General features: G+C 57.0%; 1 protein-coding gene across 1 annotated transcript in view; it reads right to left on the reverse strand.

Annotated features, from left to right (window-relative positions):
* The window catches only part of TCERG1L (transcription elongation regulator 1 like), a 195287-nt gene that overhangs the window by 13042 nt on the left and 169628 nt on the right, over positions 1–12617 (reverse strand). Inside the window, exon 9 of the mRNA XM_086681204.1 lies at positions 8212–8347. Coding sequence (XP_086537330.1) covers positions 8212–8347 — 136 coding nt within the window. The remainder of the gene's footprint in view (positions 1–8211; positions 8348–12617) is intronic.

Genomic DNA, 12617 nt, shown 5'->3' on the forward strand with positions numbered 1-12617 from the left:
GGGAGATGCTGGCACCATGGCCGCAGGAGCCGGGCCCTCTTCCAGCCGCTGTCAGCGTGCTCCCCACGAAGACAACCTCGCTGGGAAAACCCCCGAGTGTTTTGCAGGAACCAGCTGCAAATGGAGGCTGGTCACTGCAGTGCTTGGGAGACGGTGGTCTGGTCCCCAAACTGCTCCCCGTCCTCCAGCACTCTTTTCCTTGGACCCCAGCACCCACCCTCCCGAGGGCTCCGTTTCTTGAGATCTGACTGGCCAGCCATTCGTTCAGCCAAGGCCCCCGTGGCGGCTTCTTGGCCAGCCAAGCCCTGAGCTGCTCCCGTGCAGGGCCCGTCTTCCCTGAGCGAGGGACCTCCTCGGCCCCCTCCACCTGCTGGGCACAGGCGAGACCCACCCTCTATCAGAAGCCCCCTGAGGGTGACCAAGGTCTTGTGCACGAGGAAGAAAAATCGCCGATGAGATTGTTTCTGACCTCAGCCCCAGCGTCACCAAAGCCTCTGAAACCGGAGGAAAAGGGTCTCGCATTGCGTTCCACCCGGAACACCAGGTGATATGCCAGCAAGAGCCTCCCGGGAGGCCGTCACAACCGGAAAGGCCCCCGCAGGCAGGACGCCGCGAAGGAAGCAGGCAGATGCTGCTTTTATCTTCAAAGCCAAAGGCCATTTCACGAGCTTGTCACTCACTGGATCACACACAAGACCAGGGACCCTAAGGACCAGAGAAAATGAAGGAAGGCTGGAAACGGATGGCTCGTGCCCGGCCCCGAACTTGAGGGTCAGTTGGCAGGACGGCGGGCTCCGGGGCACATTGGGGGGCGGCAGGGCCACCGGGGCTCCCCTCTCATGCCCTGTGGGGCAGACGATGAGCCTGTGGACAGGTGATGTGACCGAGTCGCCTGTCCGTCCACGGCACCGCCCCCCGCACCGTCCTGTCACCTCCTGAGGGCTCTGTCGGGGTGCCCTGGCTGTTGGCTGGGCTCAGGAACACGGAGCTGGGTGGTCTCAGGGTCTCGGGGGCAATTTCCATCTCAAACACAAAACGCACTTATTTCAGAAGCCAACGGTTTTGCCCAAATTTGATTCTCAAACACGTCGTGTTTACTCTTTCCTTCCTCTGTGTTCCTAAATGTGATAACGGAGCCTGGAGGGTGGACGGTCCATCCGTAGGGTGGCTTTTCCCTCTGATTTTCACGGCCTCCACACCCCGCAGAAGGGCATCTGTCACAAGCACCTCCCAGCTCTGTGACAAGGACCCCGGCCTCTGAGACACGGGCCGCACCTGCCTGGCCAGTCGGCTCTTGTCTTAGGCTTCTGCCTGCACACGCTGTCTTGGTGCCGAGAGGTGAGCGAGGCTCCTGTATAACGTCTCCTCATGTCACGTGAAAAACCAAAGAAAAGAGAAACAGGAGAGCGAGACCCCTCACAGGCGTGTGAGGTGACGGCCTGTTCTCACAGCTGCTAAGCAGTGGGCTGGGCTGGGCCCCGGGGACCCACCGTGCTCCCCGGCCCCTGGCAGGGCCCCATCGCTGGTCCCCTGGGCTCAGGCAAGTTCCCCAAAGTGTCCATCGGGGGCAGCAGAAGGTATCTGTCACCAGATGGAGGGAGGCGGGGAGCAGGTGCAGGGGTCTCCCAGGCACCCCAAGACTACTGGGTGCAGGTGGACGTAGTGTTTGCCTAGCCACACCGGAGGCCCAGTGGCCCCCGGAGAAGGGTCAAGAACCTCCCTCCGGCCTTAGCCCACTGACCTCTGCCTCCAGGACCAGAGGCTGGAGACGCGGCCCCTTGTTTAGTCTGTGTCTGCGTGGGGTGTGCCTGCCAGTCTGTCCATCCACTCAGGAGCCCCCAGCCCCAGCTCAGCTCCCCACCCAGTCCGCCCATGGCTCCCCTCCCAGGACCGGTTCCTCCTGAGCACCGCAGTGCCCCCCCCCCCAATGCCAGCCATCTCCCACAAACCCGGGTGCCACCAGGTCTATGCGGACGAGTTCTGGTTCCGAGAATCTGCATAGCTGCCCTCCACCCCTGTTCCCGTCCTCCCTCTTCCCTCCTCTCCCGCTGCATCCCACAGGCTCAGGCTGATACCGAATACAGTGTTCGCTGTAATTAGCGATACCATTACCCTCTTTACCCAATTTCCTGGAACGCATGGCTGTGTCTTCCGGAGCTCCTGACAATTAAAGGCAGCATGAGAGGCCGGAAGGACAGGCGTGCTCCCAGCTCGGCTCGTCCTTGGTGGGGAGGCACGGGCACCCCTGTAGGTCGCCGGGATGAGGCCTGGGTGCAGGCGGTGTGTTTGGGGGGCAGCCGCAGGCATGCTGGGAGGAGAAAAGCTAAGGACGCCGCACAAATGAGCAGGTGACCACGGCGGGCCACCGGCAACCTCGGAAGACTCACGTGGAACAGGCCCACGGCTGCCTGAGATTTGTCCCGCGTAGGACGGGGACGTGGGGGTTACCTCCGGGTTGAAAATCATCCACGGAGATGTCCAATCTCTAAACCTAGACATGGGAGTGGTCCACACGAGCCCAGGTGAGCCAGGTGAGCTACAGGTGGGTCCAGAGGTGAGCAAGGGGTCTGCCCGCTTCCCCTGAACTCTGGGCACTTCGACTCCCGCCCTCACCTCCCAGTGCTCATGGGGCTTTAGCAACTTCAGCTTCTTTCTTCTGTTTTGACAGATAAACAGAATTTTGTGCCATCGTTGCACAACATCCTCCGCCAATTTGATTTACGTGTGCGGGTTGTTTTCACCTTAGCGACGGGCGGAATCCTGCTCCGGCAGTGAGAGGGGTGGTCCGCCTCCCTCCCCAAGGGCATCTTCATGATTAGAACAGGGTCTCATCGCTAACCACACGGTATCTGAAGATCTGGATTGCCAAAGGCCACGGCCGTCAGTCCAGGAAAGAGGAACCACAGCACAGGAGCGAGGCAAGACATAAACCCCAGGCAAAGAGTTATAGTATTCAAAAAATGGTATTTACGTTTCTTACTATTCAGTGCTGCTGGGGCTGCTGGGAAACGCCGGGTCAGGAACTCTCAGACGTGGCCACCGAACTACTCTTCCCAGAGCAATTCGGTATATCGACCACATGTTTGTAGCCCGTAGGAAACAATTCTGCGCACAAAATACACACGTCCATATGATCATCAGAGTATTATTTGAAACAGCACATTTGGAGAATATAAGAAATGAATGAAAATGCAGGATTTCTGAATTGACAACAAATTGAATATTATGACCTCATCCAAGTGTTTTCCAAAGGATTATATGAATGCTTTTTAAAAATGCTGGAAAGGGGTGCCTGGGTGGCTCAGTTGGTTAAACATCTGACTTTGGCTCAGGTCATGATTGCATGCATGGTCCGTGAGTTCGAGCCCCACATCGGGCTCTGTGCTGACAGCTCAGGGCCTGGAACCTGCTTCGGATTCTGTGTCTCCCTCTTTCTCTCTGCCTCTCCCCGCTCATGCTCTGTCTCTCTCTCTCTCTCTCTCTCTCTCTCTCTCTCTGTCAAAAATAAATAAACATTGAAAAATTTTTTAACGCTTGGGGCACCTGGGTGGCTCAGTCGGTTGAGTGTCCGACTTCGGCTCAGGTCATGATCTCACGTTTCGTGAGTTCGAGCCCCACGTCGGGCTCTGTGCTGACGGCTCAGAGCCTGGATCCTGCTTCGGATTCTGTGTCTCCCTCTCTCTCTGCCCCTTCCCCACTCATGCTCTGTCTCTCTCTGTCTCTCAAAAATTAATAAACGTTAAAAAAAAATTTTTTTTAATTTTAATGCTTAAAAAGGAAAAACAGTACACAAATTTATAAGTAGGTTAAACCTCATAAAATCAACTACATCAGAATGTTCGGTTGAACGATGTTCAACTACAGGTCAATCCTGGTTATGTCCTAGGACAAAAATACTTACTATTGATATTTTTAAATCTAGTTTTAGAAACGAAAGACTGGAAAGAAATGTATCTCAATGAAAATAATGATCTCTTAGGACAGAGAGGACTTGGGGTGAATTAGATATTCTTTTTTGCAAATTTTCTTTCCATGCACACGTCACTGTGCAGCAGGACGCTGTGTTATTACTGGTGTGACGTGTGCCCTGCGGGGTCCGCGGACTTGCCATAGGTCCACGAGGAGCAGGCACCGCAGGTGTCCGGGCTGGGACTCACACAGGTACCTGAGACGCGTCGCCTCCAGGGCCGTCTCGCCTACGTCGGCCGCTGGTCATGAGGATGACGGAGCCCTCCCGCGTGCGTCCGGAGGCAACGCCATGTGCGTGTCTGAGAGAAGGGGCGCCAGACACGGCTCACGGGGAGGGAAGCGAGGTGGCGCTTCCTGCTGCCGGGAGAAGGCCTCCCCCGCCACCCTGTCAGCCAGAAGGCACCCAGTATTGTTACTTTACGGCAACCTTGTCATGGTGGACGGCGACTCAGTGCAGAGAGAGATCGGCATGGCCCGTGGGTGTGAACGCGTGGTCTGTGAGTTCCTCTCTCTAACAGGCTCGGATCCCAACTCCACGGAGCTCAGCTCCATAGTCAGCCACCATGCCAGCCCGTCTCCCTGAGGCCACTCACCGCCGGGAAGCCGGCCGAGGGTCACCCACACAGGGACCCCAGAGAGCACAGCAGGTCAGGGCCGTGGGGTCCCTAAGGTAGGATCTGGGACTCTCCAAAGGCCCTTGGAAAGCCATACTTTTTTTTTTTTAATGTTTATTCATCAAATTCAACTAAAGCAGGCTCCAGGCTCCCAGCTGTTGACACAGAGCCTGATGCAGGGCTCGAACTCACCAGCTGTGAGATCATGACCCGAGCCGAAGTCGGATACTTAACCCCAGCGTCCTAATGGCTAGGTGCCCCAGCCGTACCCACTTCTAAGGGATACTTTGCACGAGGAAGATGTTCTCAATAAAATGTTTCTAATACATTTGCCTGAATAGGAGGGATCACATTAATAATCTGCTATTCGACGAGACCTGTCCCTTCATACGCTGAAGTTTTTTTTTTTTTTCTTTTTTTTTAAGGCTCTACTGTGCTTTATACAGTAAAGCAAAACAAAAATAAAACCTTCCTTGAGCCGTCAGATACATACTACAAACACGCAAAGCCACAGGCCCTTCCCCAATCTGTGATCCCCACGGAAAAACCCCAAACATGCCCTTGTTAAACTACGAGAAACCCACAGGACCTAGCTCCATCGTTCCATAAGTACATGAATTTCTGGACTGAAGCATTGTACAAATGCAATAAAAAACATTATTAATCACTCAGTCCATGAAAAAAGTGACCTTTCTGTGCCTCATTTTCAAGCAACAGGAAATCTTATGGGCTTAGCTATCAAATTCTCTTGAGCACTGAGTAACTTATAAAATATGCTGGCATATTTTATAAAGTCAAAAAGCCATAAATGGTGGCATTGCTTTATGACATCAGCAGTAAATTCAGATTAATCTTTCCTATTCATGAGCTGCGTGTGGGATTCTTGCAAAATCCTCCTAAGACAGGGGTTCAGGCTTCGCCCAGGTCTCTTCTTTCCAGGGAAAACTCAGAACTCCGGGTGGGTACTTGGCATTTCTGTGTTGTTTTGCTGATTCACATCTACACGACCTACACAAGGTTCTCACGCAGAAGAATCTACGAATCAAAGGCCGAAAGGAATCACCCACCTCGGTGAGGCAAGAGCGTAGTGAAAATCTCATTAGTAAAGCTGCTCGACCACAGCCATTGGGATAAATTCAAGAAACTGCACAGCCCTGGCCTGCCGGCAGGCTTAGCAAACACAGGTAGGTGTCTCAGGCAGCCCTGGGCTCTCCCGGGGGTCGGTCTGATGCTGTGCTGGTGAGGCCGGGCTGGTTGGTTTCCCAAACAAAGAGGGGGACGTGCAGACGAGATAAAATACGTTCCTGCCTCCATTTCTCAAAGGCTCCTAATGCCATCACGTCTCAGGGAAGAGGGGTCACGTCTCCTGCTGGCTGGGTCAACAGGAACAGACTGGCCAGGTCGATCCAGACACTAAGAATTACATATATTTCTGTGCGTGACAAGGGCAGACAGCCACCCGCGTGTTGATCAACGCCTAATGAGACTAGAGACAAACCTCAGGAGCGTCCACGCCTATGGCTCTCCAGAGCAGAAGCAGCTAATTCTGGCGATTCTGTAGGGGGAGGAGTATGCTTTATCACTTCTCCCGAGTGATGCCGAGACCTGTCCTGCAGACGCCTGGTGGCCATGCTCGTGGAGAGAACAGAACGGGGAATGACAGGTGCTTCGGAGATAAGCCCCTTCGTCACGGGCTCGGCGGGCGGGCTCCAGGACCAGCGGGTCAGGGGGCACGTGCGGCAACACCACAGCCCAGTCCCAGATGGCGTCCACGTGGACACTGAGGGAATCTCGGGAGGTCGTTGAGCGCCTGCTGCACACCAGGCCCTCAGGACCCAAGGGAGCATCAGGCAGTCCCGACCCTCAGGAGCTGAGGCCTCTCACGGCAGCTTGGACAATGTGGAAGGGACACAGGACAGTCATTTGGCATCCTGTGTTAGCCAGGGGACGGGCGGCAGGGCAGGGGACCTGAGGCGAGAGTGGAAGGCGGGCAGGGCATGGCAGAGACAGGGCAGGGTGGTGACACTGGGCCATGAGGCCAGCCGGACCGTCACAACCCGAGCAGCCCCAAGGGTGGCAGTGACGGCATAAACACTCTGTTGGCAGCGTCCGGGACCCCCCGGGAAGAAGGGGAAGCAGCCCGCAGGCCCACGTCCCCAGCGGGCCCAGCTGAGCAGAGTGCAGGACGAGGCCGAGAGCAGAGCGAGGCCCCAGTGAGGGCTGTCCGGGCTCAGCGGGTCTCTCCCTGTCCCGTCGGAGATACGCAGCCGCCCGGGCGGGAGCAGGGGGCCCACTGCTCCCCGGGCCATTGCACATGGCAGGATTTGTTCCCCAAAGGGTCTCAACGTCTTGAAAAAATTGTTTGCGGGCGGAGGCAGGAAGTGACGTCCTTTTGAAGATAAAATTTCAGCCCAATACATGCAGGTCTGAACATCGCGTCTGTTCAAGTAACCCATCGTCATCAGCGCACACAGGTCGGCCCCCACGGGCCTGTGCCCCCAGCGCCCCTCCCGGCACGGCCGTGTCACCTCGCATCCGTGCCAGTTTGGGCTTCGCACACCCCACCGCGGTTTTGACTTCATGAGGCGACTTCTCCCTCCAGGCCCTCACGGCCAAGGGCTGTATTTCATTTGTAAGTGAATGCCAAGACCGATGAAGTGATGCAGACGTTAAAACCCACGGTGCGAAGGAAGAGAGGCCCCCGCTGTGGACCACCTGCCTCCTACCTGTAACACTTAAAGCTGACACGCCCCAGTCGCCCTGCATCGCCAGGGCCTCGTGCCAGCCTCACTCTGGGGAGCCCTGCTCGACCTCCCGCTCCGGGGGAGGTGGGGTCTCCCGACACCCGGCCTCAGGGCCCGCGGCACCTGCTGTTGGGAGGGGCCGGCCCAGGAGGCGGCCTGGGGACAGCGATCGACCAGGGAGGCAATCTGCTCCCTCTGCCAGGCCTCCCAAGGCCACCAGAGTGTCCGTGATCGTCACCACCACACAGGGCCCCCGCTACCGCGTTCAGCCTCATTTTGTGAAGAAGCCCAACTGGGCTGTTAGAGCTGACTCATTTTATACCCAAGAGCCAAAGCTGGAAATAAAAGTCATTGGAAGGAGATCTGGTTCTAAAATGTTTCTCTCTTAAATTCAAACCAAGGTTCACAAGTCAACTATGATGAAGACATCCTCCTTTTACTAAAAATAGCTGAACGGATCCACAGGCGTGACAGTCCCGGCTTGTCCAAGTTAGAACAGGGGACGCCCCTCTGGGGGGCACGGGCCCCGAGACCTGGCCGGGCTGCAGCAGGAAGCTTAGCAACACAGGTGCTGTCCGCACACCACGCCAGTGCCCGTCCCCCACCCGCCTCTCCGGGGCCGGCATGAGCGGCGGGGAGGGGGCCGGGCGACAACCACAGCCCTCAAGACCAGAAGCAGGGGCCCCTTTTCATGTCGCTTCAGCCTCAAGTCTTTTGGCACCTGAGTTTCACTCAGCCCGGTGCCCCGCGCTCAGTGCGGGAGGAAAAGCGTCCCTCGGGCCGCGGGGGACATCGCTCGCTGAGTGGCTTCCGAGGGGAGCCGTGATCTGCATTCGGGACCCGCCCCCTCGCTCCAGGAGCACGTCTCCGCAGCGGTTCCTTACCCCTCGCTCCAGGAGCATATCTCGGAAGTGGGTCACCCGCTCCTCCAGCGGCAGCAGGATCTGGGGAGGTGGCGTCTTGGTGTCCTTGTCCGCTCCTTCTGCCTCCTCTGGCCCAGGACTCGCGCGGCCTTCTGTCCTTTAGGGCACGAGACACAGACAGTTAGCCGTGCCCTCGGAGACCCACCTGCCAACCCCTGAAAGTCCCCCAGGAAGCTCTTTAAGAAGCAGACACTCTGAGAACCTTTCAAAGCCTGGCGCAGGCAGCCCAGCAAAGGTGGCGATTTTTGCTCTGGGGCGAAGACTGCTTTGTTGCGTTTGGGGCAGAGCTGAGGCTGAGACCCTGACCCCAGGGGCGCCGGCAGGGAGCGAAGGCAGCGGCGGGTGCGTGCGAGGGCCCACGAGGTGGGAGGAAGCCCAGAGTCACCGTTTCACTGCCTAGACCCGGCCGTCAGAGGAGGTGAAGAAGCCTTTCCATCTGACAAACCACGGGAGCCCACACCCGGCTCTCTTCCTGTTGTTTGGGTTTGTTTCGTTTCAGGGAAGACCTTCCTTTTGGACAAATGCAGGAAGACAATTACCGGAGACCAACCCGCCGACACTCTGCGTACAGAAAACGCCGTCCCGGGGTCTAGCCCGACAGGGAGATTTCAGTGACAACAGGGGGAACTCGACCCCCACCCCAGGCAGTCTGCGCGGCGATCGGTGCAGAGTGGGACCCGCAGGCCCTGGAGCTGTTCCCTCCCTCCGGTTCCCCCCGGCCCACAGCCACCGGCCAGACGCAGCGGGCACAAGCCAGGGCCCGGCGGGCACCAGGGGATCCAACAAGCCACCTTTACCAGGCTGGCGGCTGAGGGGAAAGAAAGAGCCCACTCTCGCGAAGCACCAACCTGGCACCTGCCTTCTGTTACACACCCGGCCGCTCGATGGTGCTCTCGGGTCCACAACTCAATTCCAGCAGCATTTGGGAACCTGCTTCCCAAACACCTGAGCATCCGTTGCTGCGAGATGTTCAGGGAACAGCAGACATGGCTCTGCCGCAATGCCCCTCTCACCCTCTGTTCCCCGATGGGAACAAGCCCGTCCAGCCGCCGCGCCTGCCCCGCCTCACAGCCTGGGCTCTGCCCTGAGGCATGTTCTCCCCCTGCCCCGGCCTGGAGAGCCACGCGCTCTGACCCCCCGGAACCCTCTGCTGGGCCTCCTTCTGGCCCACCCTGCCCCACGCTTCCCCACAGTCAGGTCCCACGGCCAGTGACTCCCGCAAGGACGGTGCAAATCCACTGTGTCCCGAGACCCCCCGGTTCAGAGAACCTTCGCTTCTGATGCGCTTTGGTCAGGTTAGACCAGCAACTGTAAAGAGAAGTCCCCTGGGAGGCGCCTGGACTCAGCACCTCCTGCGGGCCCACCAGCACCTACATGGAGACGTCAGAGCAGAGGATGTGCCCCTCAAGAGCATGGCACGTCCCTGCTTCTTTGCAAACCCAGCCTTACCCTGGGAGTTAGTCAGTGAGAGTCACTTACGCCAGATACAGGGAGGGGCTTCCTGACACAGGTGTGGCATGGTGCCCCCCCAAGGGGACTGCGCTCCTGGGGGACACCCAGCGGTGCCTGGAGACATCGGTGGTTATCACTGCCGGGGAGGCGCTGCTGGCACCTGGAGATGTAGAGGCCGGACGCGCTGCTAAATGCCCTGCCTCGCACAGGACAGATGCCCGCGAGGGCTTGCCCGGCAAATCTCCACCATCCACGTGTTTGGGGAGGAGGGGGGCAGGCCCACTGAAGGTCATACCATCACTTAGTGGCCGGGACCAAGGTGGTCCCTGCCTCCTGACACCTGCTTTTTCCATCACTGTCTATCCAAGATACCGCGGAAATCCATTAGTTACCGGCTTCAGGATGTGCCGAGAATATACAACGTTCTATGTCTAACACTCACCAGGGTCGTGCTATGGCTTAATCCAACCTAATACAAAATGTGCGAAGGGAAAAAAAAAGAAAAAACATTGGCTCAGCCCATTAGGGAATCTTATTTATAGACCAACTATTTCAGGAGAACTTACATTCTTTGCTGCTTATGTGATTATGTGGAATTTCAAGAAAAAGCAAATTACCAGTGGATTTGCAATTGTATCATAATCCAAAGGGTATAATTAGGAGTTCTTTGTAATAAATTTTCATTAGTTAAAAATAGAAGTGTGGAAACAAGACACGTATTGTAACTTGAAATAAGATTAATAGGAACGTTGTAAGCCCAGCAATGATCACATTTTACTGCTCACTCAACACAATACTTTGTTCAGAGGTGCTGGGTGCCTTCCATATTGTGAAGCTATCGGTTCAATTAGAATTGGTCAAAAGTAATGCAAACGTGCTAAATATATTTTTAATAGTCTCATGGCTGAATGAGTGTTGTACCTTTACCAAAAAGCAAACTCTAGTACTTGGGATACAACTAGCTTCAGGCCAAATCACCAGGGACGAGAGGCAGAAACCCCAAGGACACGGTAATTGGTGCCCACAGGTCCTGCTGGCCGGGTGGGTGGGAAAGGCCTCTCATCCGGAAAGAGTTTTGCCGCATGGCAGACCCCTCGCCAGGTCGACACCCTGCTTTGGGAAATCTTCCAGGTCAAGTGCATAGGTTGAGAAGGGCCTGGTCCTGCCCAGCCTTTCCCGCAGAGCAGGGGTCCCCAAGTCTGGGCCGCGGTGCTGGGGTCCCTTCACTCTGAGGGGCAGCTCCCTGGCTCCTGGCTCCCTCTGCCCTCTGACTGCTACTGAGCTTGTCCAGCTGAACCGCTAATGGCCTGCGTACGTGAGCACGAGTGGCGTCCACCCGGCCGCTAAGTCTGTAGCGACAGGGTTTGCCGACCTCGCCCATGTGCACAGGGCAGCAGGCTATTTGGTAAAACTCACCAGACGCATGCTCCGTGCAACCAGATTCTAGACGCGGCACGTCTGGTCACTGTTTCCTTTTTGTGGATGACAACCTTTAATGAGCTCATCTGAGGCTGAGGGAGCTCAGGCCGCGGGACTTTGCACATCTGCTGTGTGCCCAGAGGCCACCTCGGACTCGCAGACGCGCCTCTCTCCAGGAGAGGAGGGGAAGAGGCCCAGAGATGGCACCGTCACCGTAGCAGGTGCGCGCTGGGGGGCATGGTGCTCAGCACGTCTGAGGCACCCGCTGTTGACCCCAGTGTCCATTCGCCAGTGTGCCATCATCCTGCCACCCCACGGGGAAGCTCACGTGGGGCTGGACCCATCAAAGGCCAAACCTCGGTTTGCACCGACGGACTGAGGTCCGCACACCTCAGGGTCCTCATGTGGGGCGATGACAGTGCTCACCTCACCGAGCTGTGAGGATTCGTGAGATAACCTGTGAACCCCTCCGAGCACCCGCCCCCCTCCCCTCTCCCCTCCCCTCCCCCTTCTAACACCATCACGCGAGAGGCTGTGCACAAATAGAAGGCATTCACCGTAACGCTGCCCCGACGGCAGCACCGGAGCAGAAGGGAGGTGAAGGCCGACGCCCGGTTCCAGAGAAGCAGCCACACGTGGATGTGCAGAATTCAACGTGCTTCTGAGCCTCCGTGGGGACGGCTTGTTGCAAACTCTTGGGCAAATTATGGAAGTTCTCTGGACCTCGTTTTGGTAAAACCAGGTGGTTTGGACAAGACGATCTTGACACGCCTCAAAGCACCTCCATTCTGTGATGCAAATGGGATCCTGCTCGCTTAGTCCTGGTGAAATAGTCCAGCATCTGGATTCTTCCATAGATTAGCTCTGCCTCCTGGTTTTGACTATAAATTTGGTAAGAGGCTTCCCACATCTTCATCCAGATGGTCATAAAACGTGCAGCAGGAAGTGCCCAGGGCAGTGGACTCTGGAGGGACCCGCCAGCCCCGCCCCGAGGCGACCCTGCGTTCTCCCAGGTGGGCGATGGGCAGGGGGGCGGCCACGGCGGGAGCAGTGTCCTGGCAGCATTGTGTCTGCACGTGCCACGGCCACGGCCACCACTGGGGTCCCTGCAGGAGACGGCCAGCCTGCGGTGCTCTCCAAGGTGCTGGTGGCCCGTCTCAAGTGACCTTGGTTTCATTTAAACCACCTCTCTCTCCCTCCTTGTCCTTGGGTCCGCTTCCCAGGGGGAGGGTAGCTTGGATGGTATTTCTGCTTTACCACCATCGTCTGCAACCGGTGACCACTTGGTGCCACACTCTGCCGAGGGCCGGCTGGCCGGGCGATGAGCTGACAGGGGTGGTTCCATCAGGTAATAACGACTGTGTCTGGTCTTTGTCCCTGCTTTCTTTGTGAATTTCCTGAGTGACTGGGGTGTCCTTGTTAAGGAGCCCGTTTTGGCCATCCCTGAGGTTACGAGACATGGTGACTCGGGGTGTGCCCTCAGACAGGTTCAAGGG

This window comes from Puma concolor, chromosome D2 (assembly GCF_028749965.1).
Source record: "Puma concolor isolate L17-30 chromosome D2, mPumCon1.1.hap2, whole genome shotgun sequence".
Classification (NCBI taxonomy): Eukaryota; Metazoa; Chordata; class Mammalia; order Carnivora; family Felidae; genus Puma; species Puma concolor.